The following is an 18,531-nucleotide window of genomic DNA, read 5'->3' on the forward strand; positions in this document are numbered from 1 at the left end:
GGTGACTTCATGAACCAGGAAACTATAAAGCTTGCCCAAAATAGAGCAGCACTAGCTTCTGTGTCTTCAGTAGCACTCATTGTGAAACTGTCCTTGTCTATTTGGTGTTGTTTAGTCTTTATATCAGCTATATATATAAAGTCATGGCGAGCAAGCAGCAGTTCAGGATGTGTGTCCACCCCTGCCCGCGTTATTTAACGGGTGGGGACACACACATTCTTTGTGTAGCTTGTTTGGGTGAGGCGCATGCACAGTCAGCCCTCGAGGGTGCTGGCTGTGAGCACTGTGATGTGCTTCCTATGCGGACACTCTGATCCCGCCTGGCGTTCTTTCGCGAGGACGCTCAGGCTCGCGTTCCCCAGGGCTCTGGTCCCGTTACTGCCGAGGCACAGCAGTGATCACAATCATGGGGTTCGCAAATGGATCCATCAGCAGGATTAGACGGGCCCAGCCTTTTCTCTGATAGATCCAGTGCCTTCTCTCAGGGTTTGGAAGCATGCGTTGCGGTTCCTTCCGCCCTGATTGAGGCACCGACACTGCAACTATCTAATTCTGATGAACTGGACGTTGTCATTGTCAATGCAAGATACACTGAGGATTCGCCACCTCAGTCTCATGCATTTGAAGAGCTGGTTGAGGTTGTGACAAGAGCGGTGGAAAGACTGAGGGCCCTATTTTAACGATCTGAAACGCAAGTATCAAACGCGAAAGGCAAGTAACTTTGTGGGCGGGTCTCGGGCTCTGTTGCTATTATATCGGCGGGATAAATGACTCTTGCGCCCGACACAAATCTAAAATGGGTTGGTCTAAAGTAGCTACATTACTCATAGGTGTGGTTTGTTTTGATAATAATTATGAATAAAAATGATAATAATGTGTAAGCTAGATTTATGCCTATTTTTTCACATCTTCATGGACACCTCAATGATTTCCCTCGTGTGGAATATTTTTCCTTGTAATTATGTATGGTTTGCAAAAATGCCAACTGCTGCGTCTGTGTAGATGAGAGAAGCAAAGTGTAGGCGCGTTGTGCACACACTACATTATGGCCAAGCATGCGCCTTTAAAATAGCATCTGAATAACATAATAACATAGTATAGAATATGTACCTCCCTCCAACAGGGAAACCGGGTTCTACAGCCGGTATTTCATAGTTCCAAAGAAGGATGGGGGGTTGCATCCCATTTTGGATCCTTGAGTGCTAAACGAGTCAGTCATGCATCTAAAGTTCATAATGTTAACACTGAGACAAATCGTGCCACAGATCAGATCCGAGGACTGGTTTGTCACAATAGATCTCAAGGACACATACTTCCATATATCCATCCTTCCATATCACAGGAAGTTCCTGAGGTTCGCTTTCGGGGACAAAGCTTACCAATTTCGAGTTCTTCCAATCAGCCTAGCACTATCACCCTGCACTTACACGAAATGCGTAGATGCAGCTCTGGCGCCTCTGTGCCCGCAGGGTATTCGCATCATGAACTACATCAACGATTGGTTGAGTCTGGCTCAGTCGCATCAGTTGGCGGTTCGGCATCGAGATGTCATTTTCGCCCACATGAAAGAGTTGGGGTTACGGCTAAATGCCAAAAAGAGTGTGGAAGAATGGTTATGTGGAAGAAACCTTGGTTCCTGTCCCAGGGTCCCGTGTTGGGATGCTAACGACAGGCACAAGTGGATCTGTTTGCGTCTCGAGAGACGTCTCACTGTCCATTTTGGTTCTCCCTCACGCATCCAGCTCCTCTCGGACTGGATGGTATGGTACAAACGAGGCTGGGGCTACTCTGAATGCTTTTCCCCCTATCGCTCTGCTCCCGGGAGTTCTGGAGAGAGTTCACATGGACCAGGTTCGTCTACTTCTTACAGCCCCGCGGTGGCTGGGCTGAGTATGGTTCCCCTATCTAGTATCTCTCCTCGACGGGCCTCCGCTGGAGGGACCTTTTGTCCCAAGCAGGGGGCTCGATTGTTCACCCCCGTCCAGAACTGTGGAACCTGTGGGCTTGTCATTTGTGGCTGTCCGTTCCCATTCTACTAGGAGTATGGCGGCCTCCAAGGTTCTTTTGACAGGAGTTGCTCTCCAAGATGTTTGTGATGTGGCAGGGTGGTCCTCCCCGCACACATTTGTAAGGTTCTACTCTTTGACCTTGGACTCTACACCAGGGTCCCAGGGGCTCTCGTCCTAGTGCTGATCTTCGTGATTTCACACTGGACAGACACTCGTCGCTATGGTGGCGTTGGTATAGACATTCCCTTAGCACCAATCAACACAGCGTGAGTTCCCTTGAAAGGGCACGCCTCGGTTACGACTGTAACCTCGGTTCCCTGAAGAGGGAAGGAGATGCTGCGTCACCTTGCCATATCTCCTACGTGCCTGTCAGCGACTACTTCAGACTTTTACGAAGCTAGCGCGGCTCTGTTTTGGGCAGCCTTTATATTTTCCTGGTTCATGACCCACCCGCCTCTGACGTTCCGTCACACCATTGGACTGATTTTACATCATGACGCAAAGCCCTCCCTCAGCGTCAATCGACGCAGCATCTCGTTCCCTCTTCAGGGAACCGAGGTTACAATCGTAACTGGGGTATTTTTGGTTCACTAGAAAGAACAGACTCAAGAGTTAATGTTTGTGATTCAGACTACACACTTGTCACGTTGTATGTTTCTTTCCACGCAGCCCACAGAACATTCAAGACAGACTGCAATCAGACATTCATAACTCATGTAAAATATGATTTATTTTGCTGTGGCACTAAAGATTCAGCAGGGGAGAACGCCCCAGATAGCAAACTGACATAGAATCAACATAGAGTCGATGTTACCTTGTTATCTGATACTACATAATTTATGTTTCCACATTCCGTGCCTTCTCAAGAGCCTTAGAGTTTATGCCATTCAGACAAATTTGTCTGTCTAATACTGATTTCTCAGTAGAATGTTAACTGTATACTTATTCTTGTGTTCCTCTACATTTCATAGCCTGTGTGTGCTGTGTGCAATATAAAAATCTTGCAGTGTTGATAGAGATCATTGCCTCTTAACATTGTCTGACCTCAAATCCAAACCAGTGTTTGTAGTGCATAGGTCAAGTGGAATCATAATGTTTCTCCTGAACTGCACAGAAGTAAGACGAAAACATCCGAAATGTTTCGGATGTTTTCGTCTATATACAGTGCGGGGAGAACAAGTATTTGATACACTGCCGATTTTGCAGGTTTTCCCACTTACAAAGCATGTAGAAGTCTGAAATTTTTATCATAGGTAAGTGATCTTCAACTTCAACTGAAAATCACATTGTATGATTTTTAAGTAATTAATTTGCATTTTATTGCATGACTTAAGTATTAGATACATCAGAAAAGCAGAACCTAATATTTGGTACAGAAACCTTTGTTTGCAATTACAGAGATGATACGTTTCCTGTAGTTCTTGACCAGGTTTGCACACTCTGCAGCAGGGATTTTGGCCCACTCCTCCATACAGACCTTCTCCAGATCCTTCAGGTTTCAGGACTGTCGCTGGGCAATACGGACTTTCAGCTCCCTCCAAAGATTTTCTATTGGGTTCAGGTCTGGAGACTGGCTAGGCCACTCCAGGACCTTGAGATGCTTCTTACGGAGCCACTCCTTAGTTGCCCTGGCTGTGTGTTTCGGGTCGTTGTCATGCTGGAAGACCCAGCCACGACCCATCTTCAGTGCTCTTACTGAGGGAAGGAGGTTGTTGGCCAAGATCTCGCGATACATGGCCCCATCCATCCTCCCCTCAATACGGTGCAGTCGTCCTCTCCCCTTTGCAGAAAAGCATCCCCAAAGAATGATGTTTCCACCTCCATGCTTCACGGTTGGGATGGTGTTCTTGGGGTTGTACTCATCCTTCTTCTTCCTCTAAACACGGCGAGTGGAGTTTAGACCAAAAAGCTCTATTTTTGTCTCATCAGACCACATGACCTTCTCCCATTCCTCCTCTGGATCATCCAGTCATTGGCAAACTTCAGACGGGCCTGGACCTGCGCTGGCTTGAGCAGGGGGACCTTGCGTGCGCTACAGGATTTTAATCCATGACGGCGTAGTGTGTTACTAATGGTTTTCTTTGAGACTGTGGTCCCAGCTCTCTTCAGGTCATTGACCAGGTCCTGCCATGTAGTTCTGGGCTGATCCCTCACCTTCCTCATGATCATTGATGCCCCACGAGGTGAGATCGTGCATGGTGCCCCAGACCGAGGGAGATTGACCGTCATCTTGAACTTCTTCCATTTTCTAATAATTGGGCCAACAGTTGTTGCCTTCACACCAAGCTGCTTGCCTATTGTCCTGTAGCCCATCCCAGCCTTGTGCAGGTCTACAATTTTATCCCTGATGTCCTTACACAGCTCTCTGGTTTTGGCCATTGTGGAGAGGTTGGAGTCTGTTTGATTGAGTGTGTGGACAGGTGTCTTTTATACAGGTAACGAGTTCAAACAGGTGCAGTTAATACAGGTAATGAGTGGAGAACAGGAGGGCTTCTTAAAGAAAAACTAACAGGTCTGTGAGAGCCGGAATTCTTACTGGTTAGTAGGTGATCAAATACTTATGTCATGCAATAAAATGCAAATTAATTATTTAAAAATCATACAATGGGATTTTCTGGATTTTTGTTTTAGATTCCGTCTCTCACAGTTGAAGTGTACCTATGATAAAAATTACAGACCTCTACATGCTTTGTAAGTAGGAAAACCTGCAAAATCGGCAGTCTATCAAAAACTTGTTCTCCCCACTGTATATACATAGCCTGTTGTACAATCTACTACTTTGATAGTTTACTTTTTTAGCAAGTAAAAGGCCTTTCTAATTCTAAAAATGTCCACCTTCAGGTTGTGGTTCATGTGTCCTTTTGTTGTGAAATCTGTACTGTAAACGTAAACGTCAGAATAAGATAAACACTTGCTGTATTGAAATAACTTAAGTTTACTTAAGTTACCTTGATACAAGGTACCAAGGTATCTTGGTACAAGGTACCTTAAGGTATTATTTTGGACAATAAATTGAGTTTTGACCATCACATCACAGACATTCATAGGCGCTGCCAACAGAGACTATTTGTCATACGTAAACTCAGGACTTTCTCAGTCAAACCACACCTTCTTTTCCTTTTGTACCGTAGAATCATTGAACCCATCCTCTTGTATTGTGCCACCTGCTATTTCACTATGCTTTCTCTCACTAATAGAAACAAGCTCCTTAAAATCATTAACACTTCCTCAAAAATAATTGGTCTTCCCACACCCAACTTGCCGACTCTCATTGACGCTGCTACCATTCGTAGTGCAAACACCATTGTACAAAATCCCAGCCACCCTCTTAACTCATGTTTTACCCTTCTTCCCTCAGGCTGCAGATACAGACAGCTACCCCATATAAAATCACGGCTAGGGAAAAGTTTTGTAATCTCAGCTATAAGAGCGTTGAATTCACAGAATGGCTAATTTATCTACTGTAAATGTGTGTGTGTTTTTTTACAATATATCTATTTATGTGTACAAAATTCTGTGTGGTATGTACATGTTATGCGTGTTGAATGTTGCTCCTGGTACAGTCTGAAAACAAATGTCCTCTATCGAGGACAATAAAGAATGAATATGAATATGAATACTTGATTGTATAGTATCAGATATGATTATGTTATGCTATGCTGTTATGTTATATTATATTATTTACATTACAAGCTATAAGAATCAGATTTGACTTTTTTCTGATGTATCAAAATGATACTCAACAAAAAAATGCTAATTTTGAAAACTTTTTGGTTCCACTTTATTTGGGTCCACTTTAGACATTCTACAAACTATAAGTAACTTTGCAACTACATGTCAGCAAACTCTACTTAGAGGATTAGTAGACTGTAGTAGACTGTCAGTAGACTGTTAGGTTATGGTTAGGTGTTAGGGTTCAGGTTAGTAGAATAAATTGACTTGTAGTTGCCAAGTTACTTATAGTCAGTAGAATATCTGTTGGGGGACCATCAAAATAAAGTGTTTGCCGATATTAAGCAGAAAGTCTGTCAATACTCTAATGACAGTGAGTTGACATGTAGTTGCAAAGTTACTTATAGTTAGTAGAATGTCTAAAGTGGACTATCAAAATAAAGTGTTACCAACTTTCTTTCTTTTATTTTTAGTCTTAAAGTTCAATAAACTGTTCCAATTTTTTTTAAATAACCTTATATTATATAACTGACTATTTTTTCATGTCAGCCTTTACAGTTGTATACTTAACCCTGTAAAGGCTGACATGAAAAAATAGTCAGTAATATTTCATGTCAGGTTTTACAGGGTTAAGTATGCAAGGTGTCTGGAGGTTCTCCGTTGTATTCTGCCATAGACAATCTGAAGGACATCAAATGGTTCCTCATGTATTTATTTATTTTATAGTGAAATAATTTTTTTATTGTAGTGTATATTGGAGGAAAGGCTGCATAGAAGACAATTGGTTGCGGAATGGAGAAGAAGCTGGAGTATTTTCTCATTGGGGTAGTGTTGAAGGAACTCAGGAGTGCTGGTTGTGGTGGATCAATGGTAGGGAAGTGGGCAATGAGTTGTGTCAGGTTTGAGAGACAATGGATCAGTGATGTTACCCTTCTTAAAGTAGATAATGAAGTCCTTAGTGGTGAGCGAGAAGGCAGAGGGGGATGAGAAGAACGTAGACTGTGCGGGTAGAGATGTCAGTGCAGGTTTTGGAATAGAAGAATGTCTTGGCTGATCTGATGCCAGTGGACTATCCTGAGAGGATGACTTGGTATATACTACGGTTGTCAGTAGATTTAGCTTTCTCTCATTTTTCTATTTGCGACTGCATGCTTGAAACACAGTCATACTGTACATCTGCCAAAGCGTGGGATGCAGATGGAGGTGAAGAGGAAACATTTGGTGCAGAGAGAGAGGGAAGAGAGATCAAGAAACGAAATGGTTGAATGAGCATTACGCATTCTTCCCTAAACTTCTAAAACACTTGCAAATCCCTGAGCTCAAATGATTGCACATTCTCTCTCTTCCCCCACAGTATTACTTTACATAAATTACTCTGGCAATAACTGTAGAGTTCAGCATGTTCTTCTGTTTTGCTTTAGCCTGAGTCTAGCTTGTAAGAGGTGTTGGGGAGATAGAAGAGCTCTTCGTTATACACATGACTGTTACATTACAGGAAATCATCAATCGTAAACAGCTTGCTGTAGGAGATTGTTTTGTTGTTTCAGTAAACATTGAGATATTCTTTTCCAGAAGAATAGTGTGCAATTAGCTAGGGAGTTACATAGTTCTGTTACCATCCTTACTTTAAATTACTGTTTATGGTTGCAGGAAAAAGTATGTGGACCTTTAGAGCTGACCTGGATTACTGCATAAATTGTTCATACAATTTGATCTGATTGTCAACAAACACTGTCTGCTTATACATAAGCAATGATGCATTTTCAAAAAACATGTATCATTGTGCTGTCAGGGAATACCAGACACAGAGACAGAGTTAGTTGAACCCAAACAGGTATTTATTGGATGCTGGGAAATGTAGTTTCTGACTTGCTGACAGGACTTTTGAAGAACAAGTGCAGAGTGGAAAAGGTATATGTGAACCCTTGGATTTAACAATTGGTTGACCCTCCTTTGGCAGCAATAACTTCAATCAAACATTTATTATAATTGTGGATCACAATGATTTAAACCATTTTTTTTTTTTACCAATCCTCTTTACAAAACTCTTTCAGTTCGGCAATAATATTTGGATATCTGTTTTTCTACTTCTGTTGAGCTTGAATTGGTAAACAGATGGTCTTACATTCTCCTGCAAAAAAGTCTTGATAAACTTAGGGAAACAATTTTCTGTAGATGATGAGGCAAGCTGTCCAGGTCACCAGGCAGGTTTGAGGCTGAACCATGATAATCGCTCTATAACAAACGTTACGGTTGGGATGAGATTTTTGCTGTGTGATTTAGAAGGGGGAAAAAAAGAAAAGAAAAAACATTAATTTTACATTATTTTTATAATATTTTTTCCACTAACTACTGGAACATCCAGTACTTAACTTTCTCCATTTACAGACAATCTGAAAGACAAAATTTGAAAACTTGCTTGATTGATTGGACTTCAGGTTATCTTTGCTAACTCCACTTAGCTTTTGTAAAATCATTAGCATTAGATTTAAATACTTTTCCTCCACTGTGGATGTTTACAAAAATATATCATTGTTGTGATTTTAGTTGAATTCAGATCAAAGATTATAACCAGTGAATGTATTCAGAAATCCTGGTCAATTTGATTTACACAACTGCCACAGTAGATTTTTATGTTATGTTATGGCTGTTCAGACAGAAATGTTAGCTTTTACACTCTGCCCTCATTTCATTGCACACGCATTATATTCTCAAATCTGCATATAGTGACAAAACGTGCCCATTCCAATAAGATGCAGTGGACTGCATCTTGAATGTTTTTTCTTCCCACTTTCAGGTTGTCAAATGACAATGTCCCAGATGGCTTAGAACTAGCAGACCAAAACTAGTCTAGCAAGAATTAATTTCATCATCCACTTGTTTTAGCATAGTGTCAGGCCACGGGCCATGGTCATGTCTTTGCGCTTCTTGCTGAAGTGAATTATCATGCGTCTGCAGTCTGATGTGATACTGAACTTTGCAGAAATAAAAGTTCATAAGTTCACAATGTTAAGATAATCCTAGCGTGAAATGAGGGTAAACATGTTGTGCTTCTTGTCCATGATGGACTCAAGCTCTGTGTTTGTCTGTAAACTACTTTATATTCATAATCTCTACATAAAGATACCATTTACATACTATTCATCTTCTTTCTACAGTGCATCCGTTAGTGGCCACCACTATTTTGTGTGTCTGGGCTATACCAACTTACCCCAATGCGGCGGCTTCTGCCATGGCTATAGAGGCCATCCACGAAAATTCTGTGCTCCATGTCACAGCCATGCCCGCTCTGTCATGGCCAGAAAAGCCATCATTGCCTCTATTCTGCCATGGCCTCCTGATCCCCAATGTGGTTTTCTGTTCTGCTGAGGTGGCCATCTCCTCCGCAGGCTCCGCCATGGTGCTCTCGATCTTCACTGGCTCCATCATGTCCATCTGATCCTCCATGGTCTCGTCCACTGCTCCATGGCCCAGGCCCACATGATCCTCCATGGTCTCGTCCTCTGCTCCATGGCCCAGGCCCACCTGATCCTCCATGGTCTCGTCCACTGTTCCATGATCCTTAGTCTCGTCCACTGGTCCATGGTCTCGTCCACTGTTCCATGATCCTTAGTCTCGTCCACTGGTCCATGGTCTCGTCCACTGTTCCATGATCCTTAGTCTCGTCCACTGGTCCATGGTCTCGTCCACTGTTCCATGATCCTTAGTCTCGTCCACTGTTCCACGGTCCATGGTCTCGTCCACTGTTCCATGGTCCTTAGTCTCGTCCACTGTTCCATGGTCTCGTCCACCTGATCCTCCATGATCTTGTCCAGGCCCTCTACCATGCCATGATCCAGGCCCACTTACACTTCACGGGCCTGGCCCTCCATCTCTCGTGTGTGTCTACACATCGATGTCGGCTGGGTGCTAATCCTATACTCTAGTGCGTTTAGACGTCAGCTGAGTCTAATCCTATACCCTAGCGCGTCTACACATTGACGTCGGCTGGGTGCTAATCCTATACTCTAATGCGTCTACACATCGACGTCGGCTGAGTCTAATCTTATACCCTAGCACGTCTACACATCGACGTCGGCTGGGTGCTAATCCTATACTTTAGCGTGTCTAGATGTCGGCAGTTCTCAGAGAATCTCCCCCAAGAAGCAGCAAGACCGGAGGATCTCAGACAAATTCCATTGAGAATCCCACCAGCTAAAAGAATACAACAGTTTTTATAGAATAAGGAGGTATGGCAAAAATATCATGAATTTGATTGGTTCTTCATATGCAAACCCTTCTATTACTAGGTAAAGCAAACCTTGTTTTAATGATTACTTAATTGTTAATCACAAGGTTCTAACCTAGTCATCTGTCTAGTTTCATTTCCCATATTTGTTATTTTTACACTCACACAACGTAAAAGGGATATGGCAACTCAAGTTTTCGCAAAAAGGGGAACATATATAAAAGCATATGAATGTTGTTCCTGCAAGAAAAACAAATATTAGTTATTAATTAAAAAATCTATCACAGTGCTCATCTCAACTCGTCTTTGGTGGGCTATATGTTTCACATAGCAAGGTCATTTAAGCGTCTTCCAGCATTTCAGTGAGGATGAGAAACCTTCGGAAAATGCTTGAACTCTAATGTGGGGAAAGTGATTTAAGTGGTTTTCAAATGTTTCTGGGTTAGTGTAGACATACCCTTACAGAACAAAAATATATGAGAATATACTGCAAAATGTATGATTAACAATATATGACATAATACATTTCCATATATGGGAAACTAGTGCTTATATATTTTCAATATACTGCAATATGCATTGACCATGTATGGCTATATATTAATGAATATAAAATAATTATAAATGAAGACAAAAATAGCATTGCATGTAATATTCACAAAGTTTTATCCTTTATTATACATATATTGCACATACATGTTCCCATATAAATGTGAATGTATGTTCACACATATATATACAGACACATTCACGGAATGAGTTACATCAGCTTTCTAGTTCCCAGCATGCTTTGCTTCTGACTGTTAAAGGGGAGTAAATATTGATATAGGGGGAGATGTGTTAGTTTTTAATGCTCTATTATTTTTTTAATAATAATTTAAAAAGGTTTTCTGATATATGTGAGTTTTGGGGTTGTGCTGAAGAGTAGAGGCTGTGGTTCGGTTGACGATTGGCCGAATACCATTAAGACTATAATTACTATATTTCATAAGTAATAACTGTGTACTCCTCAGTACAGTGCTAGTCTCTTAGCTAAAAACTTTAGTACATGCAGGTGTACTTGTGCTATTGTCAATTAGCTTGGAAATATGACACACCTTTAATGTAAATAATTAAAAAATTAGAAATATATTGCATTATATATTTCTCTATAAATGTGTGTTTATGTTGCATGAGTAAATATATCTGCAATATATTACATGTGAAGTGGCATATCTGATCATATATACATCTTTATATTATAAAGTATATTGCTGAATATAAAATTACATACATTATGACATATTAGTAAATATTGTCACATATTTTCAATATATGAAAAGCGGCAATTCCTTATGTATTATTCAATATATTGTAATATATTAACACAATAATAAATGGTTAAACCATTTAATATATTGATAATTCATATATAAGAAATAGATTTTCATTCGGTAAGGGTAGCTATTGATGTCTGTCATTGTTTTAAAACACCTCTGTTTTCACAGTCCACACTACAACAGCATTTTCAAATTTAAAAAGCTCAGTTTCTGAAGTACAAAAACGCTCTCTCAGACCTTAGAGAAAAAGGATGCATTTTCAAATGTAAAGTATTAGTGTAGACATCAAAGGAAAAGTAATGGTTATATGGTATATAGATTTTTGTGAGTGTGTGACTGACTGGAGTAGTCTTGAGTCTTTGTTTGAAGTTTATTTTGTGTTGTTTTGCTCCCACTATATGCGCAGGACTTAAATCACCATATACACCATCATAGGCTCTTGCACTTCAAAATAGAAGTCTCACTGATTAGTTTCCAGCCGTACAGTATCTCCCACTCTGTGATGTATCCTTTTCTCACAGCAATCTCACCTGAGAGTGCAATAGATCAGCCTGAACTCATGAATTTTTTATGCTCGGAACTGGATATCACTTCTCACCCACCACTCTACCCAGTCAACACAGTCTGTCGGACCTCTAAAAGAGTCTTTAGCGAAAAGCCAGTGAGAGTGTAAATCTCTACACCACCTCATTAATAATTCACTGCATTTTCAGAGATGTGTCATCGTATCAGCACAAGCGAAGCTGAAATGCAACCGGCACGGGCGGCTTATGTACGTTTTAGAACATGTACCGCTAAAGTGACGCCTATACCGACAAGAAGAGGTGCCTGCAGTACTACCTACTTTAGGCGTGAAGGGTTATTTGATCCTGTTTCTATTGTACTGGCCCTAAAGAGGCCAGAGAGGATCCAGGCAATATCTCTCAGGTTAATGGGGGGTGACTCTCAATGTAATGCTAGCAGAGAGAGGATTGAAAGATGCTGTTCCATCCCTTTCTTATCGCCGCGTTCACCTCTCTGTGACTCATCTGATTTTACCAGGTGGCCAGAGGGCTTTCAAAATGTATTTAAAACAAACTCAGTTCATCGCTCTGCCTACTACCCACCAGATGAGATCTTTAAAGCCGGGAAGAAGCAGAGAATGGTTTGAGACCCTTGTTTTCCACTGTGGATGACACACTTCGTTTTGAGAATTGAACGTACTGCACAGGCAAAAATCATTTTTATCAGTCTTTTTGGTTCCACTTTATTTCGATAGTCCACTTTAGACATTCTACTAGTAACTTTGCAACTACATGTCAACTAACTCTCATTAGACTCTCATTAGAGCATTAGTAGACTGTTAGGTTAGGTGTGGTTAGGTGTTAGGGTTCGGGTTAGTAGAATAAGTTGACTTGTAGTTGCCAAGTTGAACTAGCCTCGAGTATAGTTGGTGCTGCAGGTAGTAATGCCGTAATAATAAGAGAATAGTGGCAATGATATGCGTCTGTTCATTCATTCTTGTCAAAGTTACCCGCCGAACTGACAACACACCATCAGACGCACGTCCGTTTACAAACCAATCAATGTCAAGATGCAGCCCACATGATGACGACAGGGCGCAAGTATATCATGTAAAGTTCTTTAGTGCGCTCGCATAATTGCAATGTGAAACCAAACCAAAACTTACCGAATGTATAAAATGTATCAAAACATGACCTTTGGTTTGGACCTTGGTGCGGACTTTCAGGTGTGAAAACGCCTTTATAGTCTGTTGGGGGAGCATCAAAATGAACAAAGACAAAAATTACTGTTAAAGTAAATTATTATTGTCTTAAAGAGGTTAAGATCTTTTACAAAAACAAAATATTTACTTTACGTTGTTTAAAAACTCACAATTGACCGCTATTTTGTTATTAAGCAAATGTACACTGTAAAAAAAAAAAAAAAAAATCTTAAGAAAAACTTAAAAATGTAAATGTTACTTGCTGTTTCTTTTAAATTAATTGTGAAATTTACTAGCAATATCTGAGTATAGTTTCTACACCATTTTTTCAGTGATTAAGAAAACAATAATAAATATAAAAATTTATTATAAACAGTTTACACAATTATAAATACAGCTTGATTAACTGATATGAAATTTAATTTGAAGTAAAAATTACAATATAGGCATGCTGATTATTTTTATTTAAACTTTGTAAATTCTGCTTTCATGCACTTGCTATGAAATTGGCTTTTTGCATAATGTGTGTGTGTCTGTACATCTGTATTTTAATTCTGTCAGTTCTTTTGTGGTTATTTAATTAAGCTGATAACCTTCACACGCTTTATATTAACATGACAGATCGTGATGTTGGGTGATGAAAACAGATTTGGCGGTCTTTGAGGTGTCTTAGTGGGTGGCAAGAAAATAGGACTTTCCTGTTTAACCGAGAGGCAAAGCTGGCTGCAATGACAGCCACCAGGAAGCTCTTTTTAATTGGATCGCACCAAGCCTCTTAAGGATGCTCCATGACTGAAGCACTATGCCAACCTACTTTCCTGAAAGCAAAATAAGCAGACCCTTTGATACACTTATTCTTTGAACGGTACTGAAATTCATCCCACCACTTCAGATCTTCTAGGACAGTGTTTTCCAACCGGTTTAGTCTTATGTACCCCCACAGTCCCCTAAAGGCCCTCTTCATTGATACTAAATAAGAAATGTTCATTTTGACACTTATCATCATTAATTTCATTAAAAAGTCCATTATTACAATAACTCACTTTTAATCTAAAAGGCGTACTAATCAAGCAGTCTCCTGAAGCCTGAAACAGTCTGAGAAATTATATATTGTATTATAGAAACTTGGGATGGGATGAAAGTGAAGGAAAGAGTGTAAAAAGTTCATATTTAAATATATATATATATATATATATATATATATAATTTCTGATGGATCATGTGACACTGAAGACTGGAGTAATCACTGAAAATTCAGCTTTTGCATCACAGGAATAAATTACTAATAAATTAGTTTCAATGTAATAATATTTAACAATGTTACTGTTTTTACTGTATTTTTGATCAAATAAATGCAGCCTTGTACACTTATTTCAAAACCATAAAAAAAACTTGAAAAGTAAGAAAAAATGTCATCAAGTAATTTTGTAATATTTTTAAAAGCCTTATTTTTTGTTAAAGTGTTCCTGTTCTGTTTACTCTTGTAGAATAACAACATTTACCAGACGGTTCACATCAGGTGTGAACGCTTCTAAAAGAAGAGCAAACATGTGAACGAAAGGTCATGTGGACCTTAATCTGGGTCATTTGCACCTAAAGCAGAACTTCTCTCGTTTCCATATTCATGCTTTTCTTCCTATTGATGTCTGTACCTCAGCCACAGAAAGCAAACTCGGTGCGGATGCAAATAAGTTACAGACGACACCCACTCTCAGCCACTCACTCCATTTCCTCAGTTCCTGGAAAAATCTGGCGAGCAAAGGCAGTGTGTTTCAGCCCAGTGTTTGTGGGGGTGTGGACAGGCGAGCCCGGAGCCGTCATCCTCATCCTGGAGCTCCTGTAAGACAGCCATGCAAAAAACAACAACAAGAGATCAGCGGCTAATCCTCTTCCTTACGTCGCTCAGCGTGGCTCCCGCCCAGTCGCATATTCAGATCAGCTCTCCCACCTTTCCTCGGCTTGTCCTCAGGGAGTGAGGCTGATAGGCCTGTCTTTATTTAGCTTCTTTACCCAGTGATGGCTCAGATCTGCCGACTCTGAGGTGAGTTCTCAGCACACAGGTTTTCCCATGAGAACGAGGCCGTCAGACAAGCTTCAGTCAGAGCATTGAGCCTCCACCTCTCTCGTCATTTATGTAATGTTAGTTTTAGGCTCACTGATGGCGGTGCTTATGTAATGGCTCTGCTTCTTTCATTTAACTGACCCTCCATTAACCTGCATGGGTTGTATTGTTTGTGGGAACGTCGTTATTTCCTGAAAACATAATTAAATTTATAGTGTTGCTATTAATGTCAGCAGAGGCCTTTATGAGAGGCTAACACATTCTCAGTTCTGTAAAGCGCTACTTTGGGTCAACACAAGCAAGAAGATCAATGATTGGATGCTAATTTAGTCTAAAATAGTCTACATTAAAAATGCAATTCACACATTTAATAGCTTGACTCATCTATGATGAGCATGTTTTAAATTTCTGAATTGATAAATTAGTGACATTATTGAAGGTATAAAATCAATGTCAGAGTGATACAACTGTCTTGCTATCATAATGAAAAAAGCTTCATTAAAATAATGAAATTATTGGGGGGAAAAGGTTTTTTTTTTTTTGAAAAAAATCGTATTGGTCTTATTAATATTTGTAAAATGTTTGTCAGCCAAATCAAAGTCTTGTGATGCAGTCAACAATACAGACATATGCAGTAAAAAATATACATAAACCAGGAAACAATCGATCCAAATGTATGTGCAAGGAATGCTGGGAATAGTGCACTTCAAATGCCATTTGTAATTTTATGTACATACTGGCATCCAATACCGCTCACTGGTCTAAAATATAGATGCACCAATCTTATAATCTGTGTTATTATGCCAGCGATGCCCAAACAGGAGGGCTAGATGACTTGAAGCCGGTAACCCTACACTGGTGGGACACTGATGACAAATCTCTTCCTGTGGGGGCTTGGCAACCACAGCCCATAAATCAGCGAAAGGGTCACCTTGCCAGAGTTTCATTGTCCTGTCACACACTTTTCTATGTAGAATGTGAACATTGCGTAAGTTATAATCATGCTTACATACTGTACACTTTTCTGTTAACTCTTTCCCCGCCAATGACGGAATTTTCCAACAGTAGGGTAGAGTGGGGGAAAACGCCCCCCTTAAGGAAAATGTGACATTACAGTGAAACAAAACATAAATGTGACTAGAATTGCCATCCCGGTTTTGAGTGACTATGGCAGGAGTTATTCACCAAATATTAAAATTGCTCAGCCTTCATAATTAATTAGTATTTTCACTGAAAATATTTTTGTACAAAGGGGGCGTTTTGCCCCAGCGGTGGGGTAAAACGCCCACCAAGGTGGGGTAAAATGCCCCCTTTCTTACCAACCAGTTTGCTTCATAGATCAACAGCAAAATTAACAGACAATAGTTTTTAATCTCTAAAGGTAAAAGGCAAGTAATGTATCAACATGTATATATATTAATATTTATTTCAGCAATGTTCAAAATAGGCAAAATTAACTACCTTCCATCAGTGAGCTAACTGTGCTAGCAAGCTAGCTAGTTAATGCTCACTTGAGGTAATTTTTTCATGTTTTGTTCAAATATTTTGATTTTACCACCTAGTTATACTGCATTAAGTGTAAAACAAAGGATTTGATAGACCGAAATATTTTATTAAAGTAATTATGATAGAGAAACTATGCCCCCAGGGGGGGCGTTTTACCCCACAAGCTATGAGTTTTTAAAAAAATGTTTAATTTTTAAAATATAATTATATTCCTTATAAATAATATATGATCTCAAACTACAGACTTCACTATTCATCTATCATACATCACTGCGATATCCTGCAGAACAATATTCTCTTAAACACTTATTTACTAATATCTGAAAATTATAGCATTTACCATGTAATCCTCTTCTCTTCAAATATGTCGCTGGTGTCAGCTTCTCCATAGAGATTTGTATATCCCCGTTATCAACGTAGTGCATAGCAACAGTAAAAATGTATCTTGACTACTTTTAGTGGTTATTTTGGGAAAAACAGGTGGGGGGCGTTTTCCCCCACTCTACCCTACATGTTTTCCCTGTTATACGGTATAACACTATTACACACCTTCTGAAAGATTAGGAATCTCCTGATGATCAAAACACAGGCGAAGAAGTAGAAACAAGCAATAAGCACATGTGAGCTAATGCGATCATAATACATTAAACATATAGCATATAAATCAAAATTGCATATCATTGCCAAATGAAATGCATATCATTGCCAAATGAAATGTGGACCCATAAACTGAGCAAGCTTGAGGATGTTGATGGACGCAACTGAGCAAGCTCAAGGATGTTGATGGACGCAATCTGGTGGGGAAAGTGTTGATAGGACATTCCAATATGTATTACTATTTATGGAGTGAAACTGATTTGATATATCTACAAGAATATTTTATCATTGAAAATCCTGCAGTGAATCAAAACGAAGTGTCATGAGAAGATTGTGTGCACCAATTTTCAAAAGTAGGATAGAGAGGATTTCAAAAACTTAGGGTGCAGGGGCAAAACGGGTCATTATTGCTGGTTCCTAAGCAACCAGAAGCATGCTGGGATCTCAAACAATAGCCAGGCTCCATCCTTTGTTGACATGTGTCACAACATTTGTCAAGAATAAATGCTGTAAAACAGGAGAAATTCAGAAAGTGTTGACTTAAACTGTGATTTTGTATGAAGGTTGATACGGCACACATTTTACGTAGACGTGATAATTAAAGGTATTTGCTTAACTCGGTGTTAATCAAACATTCATTAATAACTGGATCATTGTTGGCTGAGAAATTCGAACAGCCTTGAGATTTATTCCAAGGTTCATTAATTCTCCCATAAACATACCACAAGAGGACAGTTGGATTGAAAACTTCACATTTATCATGGCAAACATTATTTGGTTTCATGGGTTAATGTGACACATTGAAGAATTGCCCATTTAAGTGGTCACATTTAATCACAATCTAATCATTCATTTATCATAATTAAGCTGAAATCTGTAGGACTGCATGCATAATTTTGGTTATTGGTCTAGAATTTATAACCATCTTGTTTTGGCACACCGCATATTTACATAAAACCACAACCTATCCTGAAAGGGAAAAGTTATGATCTTCCATTCAGCTGTGTAAACCAACATCACTCCTACATTCTGTACTATGACAATGAACAAATATGTTAGGTTAGAGTTAAATATTCTACCATTCAAAAGTTTGAGGTTGGAAAGATTTGTAATGTTTTTGAAGGAACTCTCTTATGCTCAACATGAATCCATTTATTTGATCAAACAAATACACTAAAACATTAATATTGTGACATATCGTAACTATTTTCTATTTTAAAATGTAATTTATTCCTGTGATGTCAAAGCTTAATTTTCAGCATCACAGTCTCAAGATCCTTCAGAAATCATTATATATGCTGATTTGCTGCTCAAAAAAAAAATTATTATTATTATTATTATCCGTGCTGAAAACAGTTGTACTGCTTAATTTGTGTTGTGGAAACTGTGCTACTGTTTTCATGATTCTTTAAAGAATAGAACAATTATTTGAA

At 39.4% G+C, this 18,531-nt stretch overlaps 1 protein-coding gene across 1 annotated transcript; it reads right to left on the minus strand.

Annotated features, from left to right (window-relative positions):
* Positions 1-7,499: 7,499 nt before the first annotated feature.
* LOC311291269 (uncharacterized protein) lies at positions 7,500-9,568 on the minus strand. The gene is made up of 2 exons (XM_084410187.1): positions 8,893-9,568; positions 7,500-7,951 (listed from the first exon to the last, which is right to left on the minus strand). Exons 1-2 carry the CDS (start codon positions 9,216-9,218, stop codon positions 7,879-7,881), a joined length of 399 nt encoding a protein of 132 aa, XP_084266313.1. The 5' UTR covers positions 9,219-9,568; the 3' UTR covers positions 7,500-7,878.
* Between the last annotated feature and the right edge of the window lie 8,963 nt (positions 9,569-18,531).

This window comes from Rutilus rutilus (assembly GCF_951802725.1).
Source record: "Rutilus rutilus genome assembly, chromosome: 6".
Classification (NCBI taxonomy): Eukaryota; Metazoa; Chordata; class Actinopteri; order Cypriniformes; family Leuciscidae; genus Rutilus; species Rutilus rutilus.